Genomic DNA, 18,136 nt, shown 5'->3' with positions numbered 1-18,136 from the left:
AGTAGGCTCCTTCGCCCAGACCTGATGTGATCCGATTGCGATCCGCTTTCAACACTTTCACCCATTTTCGATCAACACCGGACACATCGTACATAAAGACATAAAAATTGCACATGCAATAAAATTGAAATGTTTGCAAAACAGATGCAGCTCGGGCAGATATAGCATCCGTTACAAGTGGGATGTGATGTTTTACCTCTTTTTTGTTGCTGTGATCTGCTCCATATTCGGCTTTCCCAAACACAACATCGATCAACATTGTTGCGCAAAAGCGATTTTATATAGTTTGAGCCTTTCGCGACTCTTAAGATTTGCTCGCTTGCTTTCCCCCGGGGCAAAAATGTAAACTCATCGAACTGACCACTCTACTTATTACAAAGCCTGCAGCTAAATTCGACACTCTACCACACACACACACGCAACACAATCTAGCGCGTCATTAAAAGCGTCTTGCGCGTATTATATTTCCTATCGCACACTCCCGGCACGATGAGCGCTAAATAGTAATCGGAAAAATCATTAACCCACCCTTATCGACCGGCTGCCATCGGAAATAATTTATCTGCTGTGTGTCTAGGTATGTGTAAGTGACTCCCCAATCTCTTTCAACCGAACGCCCTCCAACACGCCACTGCTAAACGATGACATATTTAAATTCTCTTTTAATTTTTATCTGATTTTATGACGGCAAGCGTTTGCCATGGACCGATCGATCGGACAGACTCCGGAGCTCTACTCTGCTTAATCCTCCACCACACTCTGAGCGCGATCTGCCCATGATCAATCGTTGATCTACATCTGCGCGCGGACTGCAGCCACATAATTAATTAGCTTTATGTAGATCGCGTAGAAGCGCGCACCCAAAGCAATCGATCGCCTTCGGCCATGAAATTCGCCAAACCCTCCAAACACACCGCGCCGCGGTGTAAAGCCGCGCGAAGGCCACCTTTAGGCCCTGGGCTGTACTATCTGCTGGACGAGATCAGCAATGAAGAAGAAGAAAAAAGGCAAAGATCTCTCCGCAAATCTTTGAGTGAGTTGTGAAAAATGTGCTTACTCGGGCCGACCGAGTCGAAAATCCTAAATCCGATGACAAATCTTGCCTTTCTGGCCAAATAATCAATTTCGCGACTTCCGGCATACACTCGGCTGAGACGGTGAGGTTCCAAGCACCCCTCCCCTAGCAACCGGTTTTTCGGGTGCCCCTCCGAAAGGACGAAAGCAATCAATTAGCGTTTGTGTAATCATTAGAATGATTGCAGCCCACGGAGAACTAGAACGGCTCCGATCGCGATGCACGCGGCGCGCTCTAATCGATGAACGCCATCATTACGCGCCCAGTGCGATTATCGTCCGCGGTGTGCGATCACCAGTGCGGCGCAGGAAAAGGGCGTCGTCACAGTCACAAACGGCAGCAAGCAGCAGTGTCCATCAGCCCGGGACAGAGACGCTCAAAACCGCACTCAAGGTGAAAGGCAACCGCACCGCGGGGTCCCCCGGATCGGTGAACGAACGATCAATATTCATGAAGCTGGCTCCCTCTCCATGATCACCTCGAAATTAATTGGTTCTTCTAGATCACGCGAGCGTACGAAAGCGCGTACGCCCCGGACATCATGGACGCTCGGGACGCGCCGAGGGTAGAACTTCGGCGTATGATCTTGTTTGATCGTGTACGCGGCTTTTTCACGGCGGCCCTATCTAATGGGTGCACGGGCGGAGAATGTTGAAATATGATATCTCCACCGTCCACCGTCTCTGCTGCAAGCGATTGCACAGTTCCATCCAATGTGACTATTCCTTTTTTTTTCGCGGCAAGTCTTGGACAAGACTTACTTAGACCCGGGACTAATCGAAACTGGGCTAATTCACTGCTGGCGTTCCAATTTCGGACTGGCCGCTGTCCGCTTAATACCAGTAGTCGCCCGGAGGCTACCGGAGCTAAATCACATCCTTGAAAATGTTTCAATCCATCTGCGGTGCAGCTGGATATCTTTGGACGAGTGACTGGACATTGGAATTTGCCAAATCCATTCCAGCGCACGCTTCGAAAAGGTGTGCTGTAAGCGAGCAGTACATCTATTCCATTCGTTTCAGTGGCTCGGCGAGCAATACCAACCCAGAGTTTGACTCCTTTTAGCCCATTGCTGTTTGGAATGTTTTAACGGTCCTCTCAAGGGAGTCAAGAAGCGATTCAATCACACTAATCAGAGCTTCTCGAAGCACTCTCTGGAAAAACTCTGGAAACGACAAGCTCATCAAGATGCCTGGAAAGTGAAAACCTCACCGTGCCTGTCTCGGCTCATCTCACACGCCGATCTTTCCAAGGGAAGCCATTACACATCACCGAACACCCACTAATCAGAGCAATTCCGAACGAGGACTGTCGGCTCTTCGCCGAAGCACCAATGCTACCGCGTATCGACCGCCAATTCAGCTGTCACGAAAATAGATACCTTTCCTAGCGGGACCGATTCTTTCCAACACCGGATTCGAGTGCAGTCCGAGTACACTATCAAGCACGGGCTACGGTTTTTAGTATAGGTAGGACGGCCTGTCCAACAAAACGATAGCATCGGGAGGATGCATTCACCGCGGTCGCGGTGCTCTTGATTGCACCGGATTGGCCCGGACGGTTCAAAAAGTTGTCAACAGGTTGACTGGTACTCCCTTGTGTACGATTGCACCGTTTTCACCTGTCCCAGAGTCAGAGTTTGCAGATGCAAAAAAGGGAAGCTATCGGATTGTAGCATCCGCCAGCGGATTGGATTGCATGGAAATTAATGATTCAATTAATGCAATGGAACGGCGCTCTTATCGTGTCGTCGGCTGCAAAAACATCAAACACGCCAGGACAAAACCTTTGCAGTGTGTTTGTTGACCTTCTTTTTCGTTTAGAGGGGCTATTTTCACGTCCAAGTGTGTGTGTGTGTGTGTACCAATTGGAGCGAAGTCGTGAATTTATAACGTCTCAATTAAGACCGCCTGTTGCGACTGCCGTGTTGTGACAGCGGAGGCTTTTTAATGCCCCTTTTTTGCACACACACACACACACACATCACCAGCACACCACCTATCGATCGGTCGTGATCTTGGAAAATGGAAAACTCCCCCAGCACTAACCCCACTACCACCCCCCTTTATTACTAGATGAAGACGGATCGAGATCTGATAGGAAAGTGACGACCGCGATGCGACGCGATGCACTTTTCTGCTCCAATTTTGCTGCAGCCCATCAACCACAGAGGAAAGTTTTCACCTCAGCTCCGTTTCGGACCGTTTCTTTTTCCGATGCGTAACCGTTCCCGTTCCCGGCTGGTGCGCGTATCTTATTTCCGGTGCGCATCGAATCGGCCACGTTTGATTTATTGCCACATTCGCCACAAAACCAACCGCGGTCCCACTTTCGTCCGGCTTTGAAAGAGACCGTCGTTGTTGTTTATATTTATTATATGTTATATTAAGAAAAAACGCGATTCCACGATCATGCACGTCACGGAGAAGCGATTGCGGTTCCCAGGATCCAGTTACCCGCCGGCTGACGACTTCCCCGCGCGAAGGCAGAAGAGGGTTATAAGACGGTCGGCTTTTACCACTTAACGCCGTCGATCGATCACTTGGGAAGTTTGGGGAGCTTTGGAGGCTCCAAGTAGAATAAAACACACAAGACAGCCAGTCCATGTATTTGGAGATATAAAAGATGAGTTTCGTGTCTTCTACCCCGAAAAAATCCCCTCCAAAAAACGGGTCGGCAAAGTACGGAAGCTCAAAAATGTATCAAATTCTCACCGGTACGGCATCGATCAACGACACGCCGACGGTGGACAAGAAATCCATCACGCAAAGCGATGTAACAAGCGATGTTGTAGTTCCCCCTTTCTCCTCCTGTCTCTCTCTCTCTCTCTCTCCCTATCACCTTTACCTCAAATAGCATTAAAACGTCACCACGGGAATGACGAACCAAAGCAGCTACCAGCCGCCACTAAAATATCTCTGCATGTGCTCCCGCTATCTCTGCCCGCTGCCGAAAATGTGTGCCACCGCGATCTCATCTCTCAAGGTCTCGCTGTGTCCGTCCGGCCGTCCGTCTCGGTTGCCGGCACAGCAGGGAACGCACCACGCGATCTACGCCGATCCAAGCGTGATCCACGAAAATGCTTCTGTTTTAATCTTCTGGGTAGCAGTAGTAGTCGCGCCTATTCCGAACCTTCCAGCGATCTCATAAATCCACCGCCGAAACGTGAGCGAGACGTGTCTGCACTGGACAGTGGACAGTGTCTCCGTTTTTTTCGGGTGTAGGAATAGACATCAGATGCACTATTTCATCAAAAACCACATGAAATGTCAATCTCAGATCCGTTACTCACTGCTCTCTTTACAACCCGACAACGACCTCTTCAAACTGTCTAGCTTAGGACTGACGATCATCTGCATAACAAGCCAATCCTGCCCTGCCCTGCCTGTCAGTTTGCTTATTTTCCCTTCGCCTCGGCATGTCTTCTACCGAAATTCTTCCCCTGATCCAACCCAATCGCCACGAGTAACATGTAAATGAACACCACACTGTGTGTCACACACCGCTGTGTGCCACTGCCGGTTATTTTGAATAAAACTGGAAATGAAAGAAGCTGCCGGTAGCCTCCGAACCATTCCAACCGTTTCCAACAAGACCCATTTCATGTCAACCCTCTCGCGGGCTCCCCAACCTTCCCACCCTACTAAGGGGGGACGAAATGGAACTTTCAATTTAATTTGATTGTAGAAATTAGATACACTTTTTAACCAGAAAATGTCCATCACTCAATCAAACAGGCAAGGAGCAGGAAGCCGCGCAAAAGAAAATGCCTTTCTGCTTCCACCAACGCCTCCCCACCACCTTCCGCAGCGAACCTAGCGCTCCTACGAGTTCCTACGAAATGGGACGAGTGCGAAGGCATCTTTATAAGGAGTCTTCAGCGCCCGCCTGATGAACGATCTCACTCATCTCGGGCCAGGGACGGGGTTACGAATACGATACGGCTACGAGGCGGCTTCACCGCAAGACACACCGCACCCACCCGGTGTCCCGGTGGCAGTGTGCGCGGTCAGTTGCAAACAAAGCGCAAACGGCATCTTCAAACCATCTCGTGCCGGGGACGGACGGGTGTATATAGGATACGGCTACTCCCGGATGGGGTGGCGTGATGTGCCGGCTGCGCTGAGGCTAATGATGATGAAGATGATCGTTCGTCACCGCCCAACCGATTGGGCGTGAAGAGCGAGGGAAAGGAAAAAGGGTTTCGCCCTAGGTATCGTAGGCACGGCAATGCTAAACAGGAGCGAAGCATTCCTGCACAGAAACCCATCCCCAGGTGCTCCAACCCAGATTTGGTAATCGAATATTGTGAGATGGAGCAGTTCATTTTTTTTTTTGGGACCATTCAGCAAAACCGCCCGAAAGATGGATTAGTAAGATTGGAGAGGTGTATGTGCAAAAAAAAGAAGAAGATCAAGCAGGAATAAATATATCAGTCTCGGAAGGCACAAAGCACTGGGTACAAAGTATCACTTTTGCGGTTACCACATGATTCACCCGCAGCAAGGCACCACAACCCAGAGAATGGTAAATGAGATGTTCGGGGATATCGTGTTTTTTTCGGGTCTCTTGTATTGGATGGTATATCCATCAAAAGTCGTTTGGAATCCGGTCAGAAATCCGATTAGAAGCTCAATCACGTGGAATGGACGCTTTTTTTTTTTGGTTAGCGTTTGAGAGAGCGATTTGAATGCCCCAGAAGTTCGACGCATAAATGGAAGGTTTCGACACAGTCGCACCGGGTAATCAATCATTAGGTTCTTACTTGATGCCTGCACATTTAGTTTGCTTTGGGCTCTGCGATCTTTGCTTTAGATTGGAAGTTTGATTGAGATTAGACAAGAATACGGAAGATCTTTTGAGATCCTAGTTTTAGTACAAAATGTTCAAAAAGTTCAATTTTGTTTGAGATTTGAACTCCAAACTCAACACAAGAAGTTCTTACTTCATCCTACAATGTCTCTAATCTCGCTAAGCTTTACCTATCCAGACACAATCGACTTCGTTCCAATAGTCACCAACTCCGTCGTAGGTAGATCATCCGCCGTCTCGATCACTTCGCGCGCATGACTCGTAATGATTATTTATATTTATTCATAATGGAAAAACGACCCAGTCTCGGGTTTCGTCCGCAACTGCGACTGCTCGCACGTGCTTTCGATCGACTCCTCAAACGCTCAAACGCTCCGATTCCGTGTTGTCGTCGTTGCGCCGTCGTCTTCATCGAACGTTTGCATTTGGCCAGCCAGATCGTGGCGTTTGGCAAAGAAAGAAAAAAAAAACGGGACCTACAATGGCTCGTGCTCGCGATTAACTCCCTCTCATCCCTTCCACCGCCGAATCAAAGGATGCGATGCAACGAACGGGCCGGCGGCACTGCGGGAACAGTAATAAGTACGGATTTGCAGTGTAAAGTTTATTTCCTCTGCTCCAGTTGCGCCTTCGCAACCCTCTTGTTTGTTTGCTGGGGTTTGTTAGGGTTTGTTTTCTTTATTATGCATTTCGAGCTGCGAGTTTGTGGCATTGTTTCGATCAGCATACACAGTCGCTGACTGTTTGGCATGTTTGTTTGGAGCAGGGAGAAAGGGGATCTTGGAGGTGCCTTCCGTGGACGTTATTTATTATTTTCAAATCAAATTTATATCAATTTCTATACATTCGTTTAGTGCGCAGCGTTCCCTAACCTAGCTGGTAAAGGTACGACGGGAGGAGCTCCAACACGCTTCTCGTATTTATTAAGCCTATTAAAGGGCTGCTGCTGCTGCTGCTAGGAGTTGCAGTTCTGGATATGGCCCGGGACCTAACGAACCTAACGATTCCAACCATTACCGTAACGGTGGTTGCGCAATCACGAAACGAGTCCAATACGAGATAGAGCAATTTGATATTGTTTTTTGTCGTCTTGTTTTTGTGCAGAGAGATGACAATATTAATATCAGTGGAGTTGAAGTGGAGTTAAAGATGTTTGTTTTTGAGCTGAAGTATCTTCCAGCATTGATCTGTAGCTGATAGCAGCTTTCAATACAATTGCAATGATATATTGCTTTACAGATTTGCGTGATCTCAATCGCAAAAGACAAAGATCAAGTTGATGATTATTGTCCAGAATACGATCCAATATGTTTCGTTCCTTAAATTGTATCGTTTACATCCAATACTCTTTATCGTCGCACGATGAAGAAACCTACATCATAAGCTAGTAAAGACCTATTCCCACTCCAACGGCAAACCTGGGATGGCTTCGGTACCATACCAAACCACCAAACCAAGAAGCCGTGAAGCAATTTGAACATCATTATCCACACAATCTTTCTACAATCGGTACAAATCATTTCACCCTGAAGACCTCACTGCCCCTTTCTCCTAAACCCTCTCTTGTATTAGTCACCCGAGTTTTCAGGTGGGGAGGATACCAACCAACTCCAATAGCACCGCAAACGATAATGATCGCGTATCACGATTCCCATTTTCGCATGACGTTTCGGGAGATTGCTGCGTTGCTTTTCAATTTCCAACCTCCAACGGCTCGTGCGCGATTGACCACGACGGATTCATTCGACCTGTGTCTTTCTAACCTTCCCTTCGCAAGACACGATGAAACGGAACCATACATTCATGCTCCCTAACCTGGCTGATCCAAAGCTTTTCCTCTGTGCAAGACGAAAGGCGCAAACAGAGAGACGCCCGAAAACAAACACACACAGTTCCGTGACGAATTTCGAATAGACCAATGTGTACCAGCCAAGAATGATCTCTTGAGCTGCTTCTCCGGGGGGTTTTTGCGGAACTATTCTCCGATAAGATTAGGAGGGGGTGTGGAAGGGAGATCGAAAGAAAGTTGGCCAGAGCACGCTCGCCAAACAACACTCAATGCCTTCTCGGCGTGCGCGCGCGCGCCAACCGAAGTGGTCGACAAACACGACCGGCAACACGCGATCAAACGGCGTTTTGCTCCAAACTGTCCCGATTGGAAGATGTTGCGCTGCAGCTCGAGGGACGCACTGAAAGTAGCCAGCAGTCAGGCAGCCCACGTGCCATTCTACGGGGTCGTGCGCCACACTTCGAGGCGCCCATTCAGATGCGCGGCCGAACAAATAATGGGTTGCTCATAAAAGGAAATCTGGAGCAGGCAGGCAAGCGAATGGCACAAAATTCGCACTGCAGCAAAGAAGGCCCAATGCAATGACCCTCCTGGTTGCGCTGCGGTGGCTTTTGCGGTATCGCCTGCACTGCTTTGTCTTTGGGTGCCATTTCCGTTTTGTCCGCTTTCCAAGGTCCGGTCCGGCAATGGATTGCAACGGACTGCATCATCATCGTCGACGTGGTCCTCTTCGTTGCCGCCATCGCTCTCTCCGTCTAATGCCGTCCGCTGGGCGCTGGCGAAGGTGCGAAGGGCGGTCTCTTTTGATTAACATTCCAAGTGGTCGCTGTAGTGACAGTCACCGGCCTGCCGGGTGATTGGTGACTCGGCACGGCCACTAGACAATATCAAAAGATGATAGCAAGTTCAATATTTGCTCGGAGACAGTTGGGCGAGCTGACAGTGCCCCTGGTGGAATGGTCTGAATGGTGCGAATGGCCGTTGCGGATCTCGTTCAAACTGGGTCGCAATCACGGGTCGCCAGGCGATGGTCACTTTGTGGTTCCGTGTGGACGTACTTCATTTGTTTCACCGCGCCCCGGTTCGTCCCAGGGCTTTTTTAGCGATTGTCTTGCAGCTCTCTCAATAGAAATCATTGTTATTGCGAGGTACATCTTTCTAGGGGTCTTAACGGGCACTCTCTACCTTCTCTCCTATGTCCTCAAACTGTGAGGTTCTTCGCGCCGACTCGCGGAAATGAATGACTCAATTAAGATCCCGACGGTAGTCGCACGCGAAAAGACATTTCTTTCCCTTTTGTTCTGTATACTCTATTGTTGTGTTTTTTTTCTCCTGTCTCGTTTCAGGCTCTTTGAGTAGCTGAACAACTACGCAAAGACGTTTCCCCCATCCCCCACCCCCACTCCATCCATCTTTCTCTCTGCCACGCGGTGACACAAAAGCGACAACAACGGCCGCAACCGTGATCTGTGCGCATGCAGTGAGGCGCAAGATGCGCGAGAAGGATCACTCACCGCGCAAGATGCTGCCCAGTCCAAAGCAAGGCGCGGTCTATCCGCTGCTCGGTCTCGGATCCACCCTCCCGGCCCCGTTCGATCTCTCGCTCGTCAACCGTTCGTCCTCGTCGAATCTGCTGCACCAGCAACAGCAACAGCACCAGAGCCTCACCGAACAACCGCTCGATCTTCGGGTGGAGCGCAAGAAGTCTTCTGTCGGTGGCGGTACCGGTGGCGGTGGTGGTGGTGGCACATCAACCTCCACCTCCTCGGACGACGAAACGGACCCGCCGCGTGCCAGCTCGACCGACAGCAAGGCCGGCAGCAATGTGATATACTTTAACGATAACAACAACAACTCCAACAACAATCTGAACAACAACCACAGCAAGCAGCCGTCCGACGGTGACAAGAGCCCGAGTCCTACCAACCACCACAACAACAACAACAACAGCTCGAAGTACACCAACAACAATCACATCAACATTAAGGATGAGTTCCGAATATCGAGCCTTGCTAATCACAGCCCCGGTGCGCTGTTTTCTGGACCGCCCGGGCTTAATCCGCTCATGCTGGAAGCGATCGCCAAGGCTGGACTTCCACTGCCGTACCGTGGTTCCTTTCTGCCGCCGCGCTCGTCCGCCTCCTACGATCTGCAGCGGTTAAAGGAGCGAGAAGCACTCGCCGTCAGCTTGTCGCAGCTCCGTCACAACGCATCCAACAGTGGAGGAGGTGGCGGCGGAGGCAATGTCCTGAACAACAACAACGCCAACATCATTAACCACAATCTGCCGGCGGGTGCTGGCGGTACTCCGGCGCCCCACGGCAAGAACAAGGATCGGTACGCGTGCAAGTTCTGTGGCAAGGTGTTCCCGCGGTCGGCCAACCTGACGCGCCATCTGCGTACCCACACGGGCGAACAGCCGTACAAGTGTCGGTACTGTGAGCGATCGTTCAGCATCTCCAGCAACCTGCAGCGGCACGTCCGGAACATCCACAACAAGGAGCGTCCGTTCAAGTGTGCGCTGTGTGAGCGTTGCTTCGGGCAGCAGACGAACCTCGATCGACATCTGAAGAAGCACGAGGCGGATGCGGCCGGACTGGGGCTTGGACTGGACGAGCGACTACGGGCAGCACGGCGGAACAGTCGCGGCATACCGGAAGATTCGTACTTCGAGGAGATCCGATCGTTCATGGGCAAGGTGACACAGTTGCCGATCCCGCTACGATTGCAGCACCAGCAGCAGCAGCAGCAGCAATCTCCCTCCTCCCAATCCAACGCCGGAGGTGACAGCCCGTACGGCAGACGATCACAAACCCAGCAGCAGCACAACGATGGACACAACGATACGCACTCCTCCCGCAGCTCGACACCGTCAGACGAGGAGCCTGTTTCGCCGGCAGGCGGCAGCATCGGAAGCCCCCAGCAGGACATCCAGCCGGACATCAAGATGGAGACGAACAACAACGAGGACGGGGACGAACCTTTACAGGTCACCTGACCTGGGGTGCCCGAAACCCGCGGTAGAGAGCTAGGGTGTACCTGCTGATCAGCGCACGATCACGTTCCAGAGAGAGAGAGAGAGATACTGAGAGCGTCATGGTTCCTTCGGTACAGTATTTTAGTTCCATTCCATTCCACTGTACTGTAACGCAGTCAGAGCACACGGAGCACCAACGGTCAAAGCCCCGTTCAACCACTACTATTCTACTACTGTTACGGACAAGCTAACTACTCAAACCCGCAAGGTACAATCGATCCTAAATCGTAGCCTTTAAGTAAGATCGTAACGCGCGCGCGCGCACTTGTTACTTTACGTTACGCTGCGTGTTACTACCAACCCCGTTGTACTTATAGGAAAGACTCGCAAACAAAACAACACTCGAGAGATTACCATTACTACCCAATCGTTCGCGATAGCGGCCCCGATCTGCCGGGTCGAATTTATAGTATTTGAAGCAACTAAACCGTCTTAGAAACTAGGCTAAAGCACTAACTAATTCTCGAACGCTAGTTAATTATGTTGTGTGGTACGCGAATGTTCTACGCGAACTGCTACGGAACACGGTGATAAAATACTCCTTTGTGCTTTGTTTTGTATGATTATGGGGAGGGAAAGAAGTGGAGGAGGAAGCAAAAAAGTAATACGAAACCTACTTGCCATACCGATCATATGCTCTTGCTTCCTCGATAAGTATCGTAAGTGTGTTTAAGAGGGCGCCTTTTTTTAAGATGTTTCGTTTAACTTCTATTACCTTTTACCAGCTAGCTCTTACTGTTACGAACTAATGTTTAGTAAAAAAAAAAACAAAGCAAATGATGTAGGCACGAGAGCATCAAAAGTTGGGAAAAGAGACAATCCATGGTACTCGAAAACGAAAAGTAATTGTTCAACCAAAGCCAAATGTAAAAATGCTGCTCGGGGACGTGCTGCCACTTGTCGGAGCAGGTGACGATCAAGTGACAACTGTTGGGGATGATTTTGGAATTAAAAACAAGGGGGCCCATCAATCAACACGTCCCGCCGGTAGTGTATGTGCCGAATGAGATGAGGGAAATTGTCTAGACTCTAGCTGTGGCGTTACTCGTACTCGAGTGAGCGAAACGAGCGTGAAATGTTATAGTATTGTTGAGTTTTAGTTCTTCTAGTAGATAGCAATGTTGGATAGTTTAGTGAGAAGCACCACAGCTGTGTTTGTTAATTAGTTACGTTTTACATATCGGTTTCCGTCTCTTTTGCCCTCCTCTATTCACAACACTCACGCGCTTGCCGGGATTACGACCAATCGAAAACTGCAAAAAGGAAACCAACCACAAGATGTTCTAATTAAGTTTTGCAAACACGTGAACCATAAACCACTCTTCTTGTCCGCCGGCTTGCTGCACGCCGTCAAACAACCGCTGCTGCCGCCATAAAACGGGCACTTTTGGGGTACGGCGGCAAGCGAATGGCCCTCCACTCGCATAAAACGGACCCGCGGTCTCTGATCTCCGATAACACCTCAATGTTCCGATGGTTTGTAGTAGCCCGATCACACTTTAGGAAGATCCGCAGCGTGATCGTAAACGTTGAGGAGTGGATTTTTTGCCCCCACTCTGATTTGGTGGATGTCTTCAACTTACCTTGGAATGGCAGTCAGGTACCGTTTCGTTTCTTTTTTGCCAGACACAGCGATACAACGCTCCTGATAAGCGGTTGATTCAGCTGATCTTTAGAAGGTTGTCTTCGGAGGTTGTGCTCTGGAGAGGGAAATTGCATAGACAAGAAAAAAAGAAGCGTGGCAATTAAACATGAACACGGAGACAGAAAGCGCGGTTGTGAGGACTTACCAACCAACAGGCTTGGTCGATTCTGGAGATACGAATGCCGATTCTGGATGAAAGATACCACCTGCTGTTAGCCCAATAGGCAATAGGGGAATTCTAGAGGAGAAAGAGCAAAGCAAAGGGGGAAAACTGAAATACATTATCACAATTAAAACAATCCTACATCACGCCACACGCACGCTGTTACAAATTAGTTACCAATTTAGTGAGATCAGAAACATCAGAAACACACACACATGGCAGAGGAGCGGTCCTAAGCGTTTACAGAGCCTTAATGACAGGTTAGAGAAGTTGCAGAGGCATGATCGCCACACAACGTCTCTGCCATGACCGGCCACGAGCAGATTCCTCTCCCTGTTTCTTGTTTGTTTTGTAATGTAATGTTTGTTTTATTGTTTTTTGAGAGAGATTTTATCTGTTTTACAACCATTTTTTTTGTACGTTTTATTAGTCCAAATATACACACGCGCACCAGCACACACACACGCAGTTACTTACACAAGAAGCAGCTGGCGAGCACCTAGAAAAAGAAAAAAAAATAGGAAAAAAGATTCGATGCACTGTCTCGCCGAGGGCAACGAACCAAGTGCATCGAGGATAATGTAAGATAATAAAGGTAAATAAATAGCACACTAATCATAGATAAAAAAAAAAACATGCAACACAAACCACGAACCCGATACTCCAATCAATGCTGCAGAAAGCAACTCCAACTATTACTAGCTAATTGGGTTGTTCCATTCTACGCCATCTGTCTTTTTGCTCTACTCCTTTTGCGGGAGTCTTGTTTAGTGTTCTTTCTATGTTAGTTTTATGTTTATTTTCTTCCTTCTCACTATCGTTTAAGTTTATCACACAAAGTTAGTGAGTACTTCTCTTCCTTTTAGTTATTTGTTTTACTCAACCTTAACTACGTCTACTTATTAACTGCTTCTCTCTGACGATGACTTAATTTTACAATGCTACCATTATGATTACTGCGGTCTTTTGTTTTTTTTAAACTAGTAAATATGTAGAAACTCAACACACAAACAAAAAAAATCATACAAAAACTACAAAGCCCATACCCAACCACAACATCCGACAACCTATGGCTTTAGTTTAGTAAGGTTACGCTTTGTACATGTATTTAGAAAAAACCACCCCTATTACTGTTACTGTGTAGTGAAGTGAAATCAAGCGATAAAATAAATATCATGCACGAATAGATTGAAAAACGCGAAATAAACACAACTGGCTGTCGTGTCGTTTTCCTATAGGTAAGACTTACCTGGAGGTTTTGGTATTACGGAGATGTTCCTGGTGCAGTTCCAGCACTTCAGTTATCTTTACGGAGTCGTTCCATCTGTGCTCTTTCGACGCATTATTTAAGATGCGATGCTGAAGACCTGATCGATCGAGTCGCTTTTCCGCTGCTTTTCGGACGAGTATTTGCAAAGTTCCGCTGCCGTTTGTAAAGGTTTGTATTTAGAAATTATGTATTTTGAGCGTTGAGTTTTGTCATTGGTGTGACATAAGTTTGTGTGTGCGTGTGTGTGTGTCTGTCCCATGTCCCCTTCTTTGACCCACACTACTAGGCTCTACTCACAATATCACAGTTTCAAATTATATACCATTCTAAGAAGATTGTGAACAAAAAGGGTTTCAAAAAGGTGAACAAAAATAAACATTCTTAATACAGCTAAATCGAGTCTTTTCAAGTACGCAGGAGGAGCACATGGTTCTAAAGTAAGTACTGCTAAAAAGCAATTCGAAAAACAAATACCACACCACACACACCCCGCGATAGATGCACACCTAATACTTTCCCGTCACATTAAAGGTACGTTAAGCTACACACGTTTATCTTACTGTATGAAATATCTTACGCCCGTCGTCTCTTACAAAACTAGCTGGAAAACTGGTATTCAAAGATTGCCCACACTCAAACATGAAGACAGAGAGAGAGAGATTCAGAGAGATAGGCGATTTCTCTCATTTCGGCACCGAACTGGGAGCGTTCTGCTACGCCTTCTATACCTTACACATATAACTGGTTTAAATTGCTCTTGTTAACTAGTGAAGAAAGGATAGTGGGTTTTAAGGGAAACTTACAGTGAGAAGTGGTTTGAAATCCTTTTTTTCGTTTAGCTACACATATGGACGTTATAGAGAGAGAGAGAGATAGGAAAGAGTTTGTGTGCCTGTGTTTGTGTATCCTGAGCGAGGTAACCTAACTCGGACTAGTATGCCTTAGGCGCGGCTTGATCCTTTTACTTCCATGCCACCGGGAAGAGCATCCACTTTTGCAGCTCGTTCCGCACATCGCACGGCCCCAGAAACAGCTCATACTTGTCCTCGCCATCTTCCCGGGTGAGGGTAGCGCTCCGCTCGAGACATTCCGTCCCATCGCCAATGTTCTTCAGATGGTACGTGTCCGTCTCGTACACCCAGCGCTGGTTCGGCTTCTGGCTGCCGCAGGTAACCATCTTAATCTTCCGCACACCCTCCACAATTTCCTCCCCGTCGATGCTGGTCTTGCGGAACGAGTCGAGACAGATGCCCTCGTCCGTCATGACGCGCCCATAGTCGTCAATCACAAACTGCTCGTCGAGCACGTTGATCAGCAGCGAACACTTTTGCAGGTACGCCTGCCCGTACGGTTGGTTGATGGCCGTGTTCGTTTTCGGCTTGTGCAAACAGTACGGGCTGTGTTTGGCCGCCTTCATCGAGTCGCCGATGCGCTTCACATTCTCCGTGAGGTATTTGATCAGGAACTTCCACTTCAGTTCCGGGTTGAGGTTTTTGATGATCAGATTGATCTTCTTCATCAGCGTGAGGTACTCCTGGTAGTCGAACGTGGACGTTAGGTCGATCGGTTGGATGCGGCCGAAGAATTTGTTCGGCGCGGGGAAGAAGTTTTGGGGCCACACCTGGCGAAGGTACCAGTCGAACGATTTGCAGTTGAGGCTGCGTTTCAGGGCGAGTCGGTTGGAGACATTCTGTGGAAAACGAAGACTTTCGTTTAGTAAATGGAGATAAAATAATATTTTGAGGGGTCTTACCAAGCTTTTGAACTCTTCAGTGCCCTTGTTAAACTTGAAGAAGAACTTGGCCCAATCATCCATCCACACAAGTGCAACTCGGGCTAAATTTTCGTTCAGAATCTGGAAAAAAGAGAAAAAGTTCAAGCAAAACACTCTTTTCTTTGCTATGAATGACCTTACTTACCCCACTCACTCCTCCAGGGAACGTGTACGGTGAGCTCTTCCGAAACAGATGGCCAACATGCGAGCAGGGCGCAATCTCAACCTCCCCACCGCACTGCCACACCCGAAACGACATCTCCAAATTATCGCCACCCCAAATCTTCAACCGCTCATCGTACGCCCCAATGTCAAAGAAATACTTCCGATCGATCGTAAACAAACCACCCGCCATCGCCGGCGTCCGGAACGGGGTGGTCGTGTCCTTCCTTCTCTCCGCCAGCTCCTCATCGCTCAGCGTGTACCACCGAAAGTGCAGCGGCCAGTTAAATGCACCCCAGTGAAACTCGAAGCTCTTAATGTACGAGAAATTATCATCCGAAATGATATCAATCACCGGGCAGACCACCTTCTTCGGGTTCTCCTGCACCCGGGCCAGCAGCGGCTCCAGCCACCCGGGCGAACACTCGCAGTGCGCATCGAGAAAGGTAAGCGTATCGCCCGTTGCCATCCGGGCGCCAAGCAGCCGGGCCGCAACGAGCCCTTCCCGTTTGTTTAACCTCAAAATGGTCACGGAAAGGGGAAGCTTCTGAACGTAGTTGTCAAGCTCGTGCTTCAGAAACCGTCGATCGCTGGCATCGTCCACGAGCAGTATCTCCCGCACCAAGCCCTTCGGCGAGCGGTTGATTACGCTCCACACGGTACGCAGCAGCACCGACCAGGCCTCATTGTGGAACACAATTATGATGGAAGTGGTGGGCAGTTTGGCAGGGTACAGCTTCGACACACACTTCGGCTTGCGCACATCCGGCAGACTACGGTTCAGTGCGATCCGGTCGCTGGCCAGCAGGTTGTACCGATTGATCTGAAACAACTGTTGCATCTTGAGCAGATCCTTCGCCTGTATCACCACCGGATCGCCGTGCTCGCCGACGCCCGGTATCGGGTCGAAGTTGTTCGTGTTCATGAAATCTTTCGACAGGTTCCCCACCGTCCCGACGCCCACATAGTGGCCCACGATCTGCGGTATCCGTGGTCGGTCGGGAAATTTGTTGCTCCTGGAACAAAACAAACAAAACAGCAATTAGTTTCGCCAGAAGCTTGCGTTGGTGTGTAAATAATTATATTACCTCACATGCCGGTGATAGTTTACAAACTTCTCGAACGAATATTTCGATATTAAATAAAACAGGTACACGCTAAACACGAACGAAATAATGATGTACACGTAGAAAATCTTAACCCGCAGCCGGAACATCATCTTGAAAGCGGCAACAATCGCTACAATATGGCGTTGGCGAACAGAGCGGAAGCTCCTTTACACACTTTAACACTTATAATACTGCTTACTGTATAGTTTGGTTCTTAACTAATCGAATTAAAGTAATAAAACGTGAGCGTAACTTTGCACCATCTTCGCGTAATTTGTTGTTTTCCTTGATGTGAGTGTGTGTGTTTTTTTTCTATGCCCACCAATTTGACACATAAACAGTGCGGGCGACAGAGTGACCAGAAATACCGATTTATCTGTATTCCTACCAATATGCCTACCGATTCACAAATGACCGCCCTAGAACTACCGATTTTCCATTTATCCTACCGAAAATCACAGATATTTGATTTTTCAGTCGTTTTAGCTTAATCTGTGGCGCTTGGGTAGCTGTTTCAAGGATTGCTATCCTCATTTGTTACTTATCGCGCTGATGCACGTTTGTTTGCCTGGCACTTTTTAGTTTTATCCGTTAAAATTTAATGTTCCTAATAAGTAGACTATGTCAGTTGTGGGGATTCCGAGAATTGCTAGCCAAAGAAAATTATTTAAATTTGAATTTGAATCTTGCTGTCCGCGGTTTAAGCTCACCTGACAGAAAAAGAGAATTAAATTTTCAGTCGAGGGGTAGGTACCGCCACAGATGCGCCACATAGTTTAGTATTTAAACAATCGTATCGTTGGAGTTTAGTATTTAAACAATCGTATCGCCGTTCTAGTTCTAGCGATGCATAACTTCAATGCGAAACCATACAACAGTACAGAGGAAATGAGAAAGCTCTCCTCCAAGCGATGAAGCTCAACTGGTTGGGATATCCCACCAACAGATAGCGCCACCAGTTTTTTTTTTTGCTATTTTTAGAATGCATGAGTCGTTTGCCGTCTGCTAAACGAAGTCTTTCTATATTCCGTTTAGGTAGAGAACTGGAGTCGTGTAGAAGCTATTTAGTGGTCGTTTAGTGGATTTGTGGCACTTGGGTACACCATCTGACGTGTGAGCAAGTGGTAGACAGCGGTGTCTATTCAAAACGACTATTGTTATAAACAAGTGGACAGTTGTTTATTATGCTGGTAAACCCTGTAAAAGAAATTCAAAAGATATACTCTTTTAACCACGAAAAACATCATTGTTCCATACAAAATGTATGGCCTACCCGGGTAGGCGGTTGTACGATTACGTG

At 48.2% G+C, this 18,136-nt stretch overlaps 2 protein-coding genes across 2 annotated transcripts in view; one reads left to right on the top strand and one right to left on the bottom strand.

Moving 5' to 3' along the window:
- The window catches only part of LOC120902418 (protein glass-like), a 71,050-nt gene extending 57,294 nt beyond the window's left edge, over nt 1-13,756 (top strand). The window contains exon 4 of the mRNA XM_040311139.1: nt 9,023-13,756. Coding sequence (XP_040167073.1) covers nt 9,169-10,674 — 1,506 coding nt within the window. The 5' untranslated portion in view covers nt 9,023-9,168 and the 3' untranslated portion in view covers nt 10,675-13,756. The remainder of the gene's footprint in view (nt 1-9,022) is intronic.
- A 198-nt stretch (nt 13,757-13,954) lies between these two features.
- Nucleotides 13,955-17,118, bottom strand: LOC120902417 (polypeptide N-acetylgalactosaminyltransferase 3). The gene is made up of 4 exons (XM_040311138.1): nt 16,816-17,118; nt 15,711-16,743; nt 15,545-15,646; nt 13,955-15,481 (listed from the first exon to the last, which is right to left on the bottom strand). The coding sequence occupies exons 1-4, from the start codon at nt 16,944-16,946 to the stop codon at nt 14,753-14,755; spliced, it is 1,995 nt and encodes a 664-aa protein (XP_040167072.1). The 5' UTR covers nt 16,947-17,118; the 3' UTR covers nt 13,955-14,752.
- Between the last annotated feature and the right edge of the window lie 1,018 nt (nt 17,119-18,136).

This window comes from Anopheles arabiensis, chromosome 3, assembly GCF_016920715.1.
Source record: "Anopheles arabiensis isolate DONGOLA chromosome 3, AaraD3, whole genome shotgun sequence".
Classification (NCBI taxonomy): domain Eukaryota; kingdom Metazoa; phylum Arthropoda; class Insecta; order Diptera; family Culicidae; genus Anopheles; species Anopheles arabiensis.
This window is presented reverse-complemented; position numbering and strand designations above follow the sequence as displayed.

What these genes read in the sequence shown, in the direction of transcription:
- LOC120902417 (XM_040311138.1), bottom strand. Translation starts at nt 16,946, where the DNA reads ATGATGTTCCGGCTGCGGGTTAAGATTTTCTACGTGTACATCATTATT. An exon ending in AACTATCACCGGCATGTGAG is followed by an intron (nt 16,744 to 16,815) that starts GTAATATAATTA and finishes GTTTTGTTCCAG; the next exon opens with GAGCAACAAATTTCCCGACC. An exon ending in TCCCTGGAGGAGTGAGTGGG is followed by an intron (nt 15,647 to 15,710) that starts GTAAGTAAGGTC and finishes TCTTTTTTCCAG; the next exon opens with ATTCTGAACGAAAATTTAGC.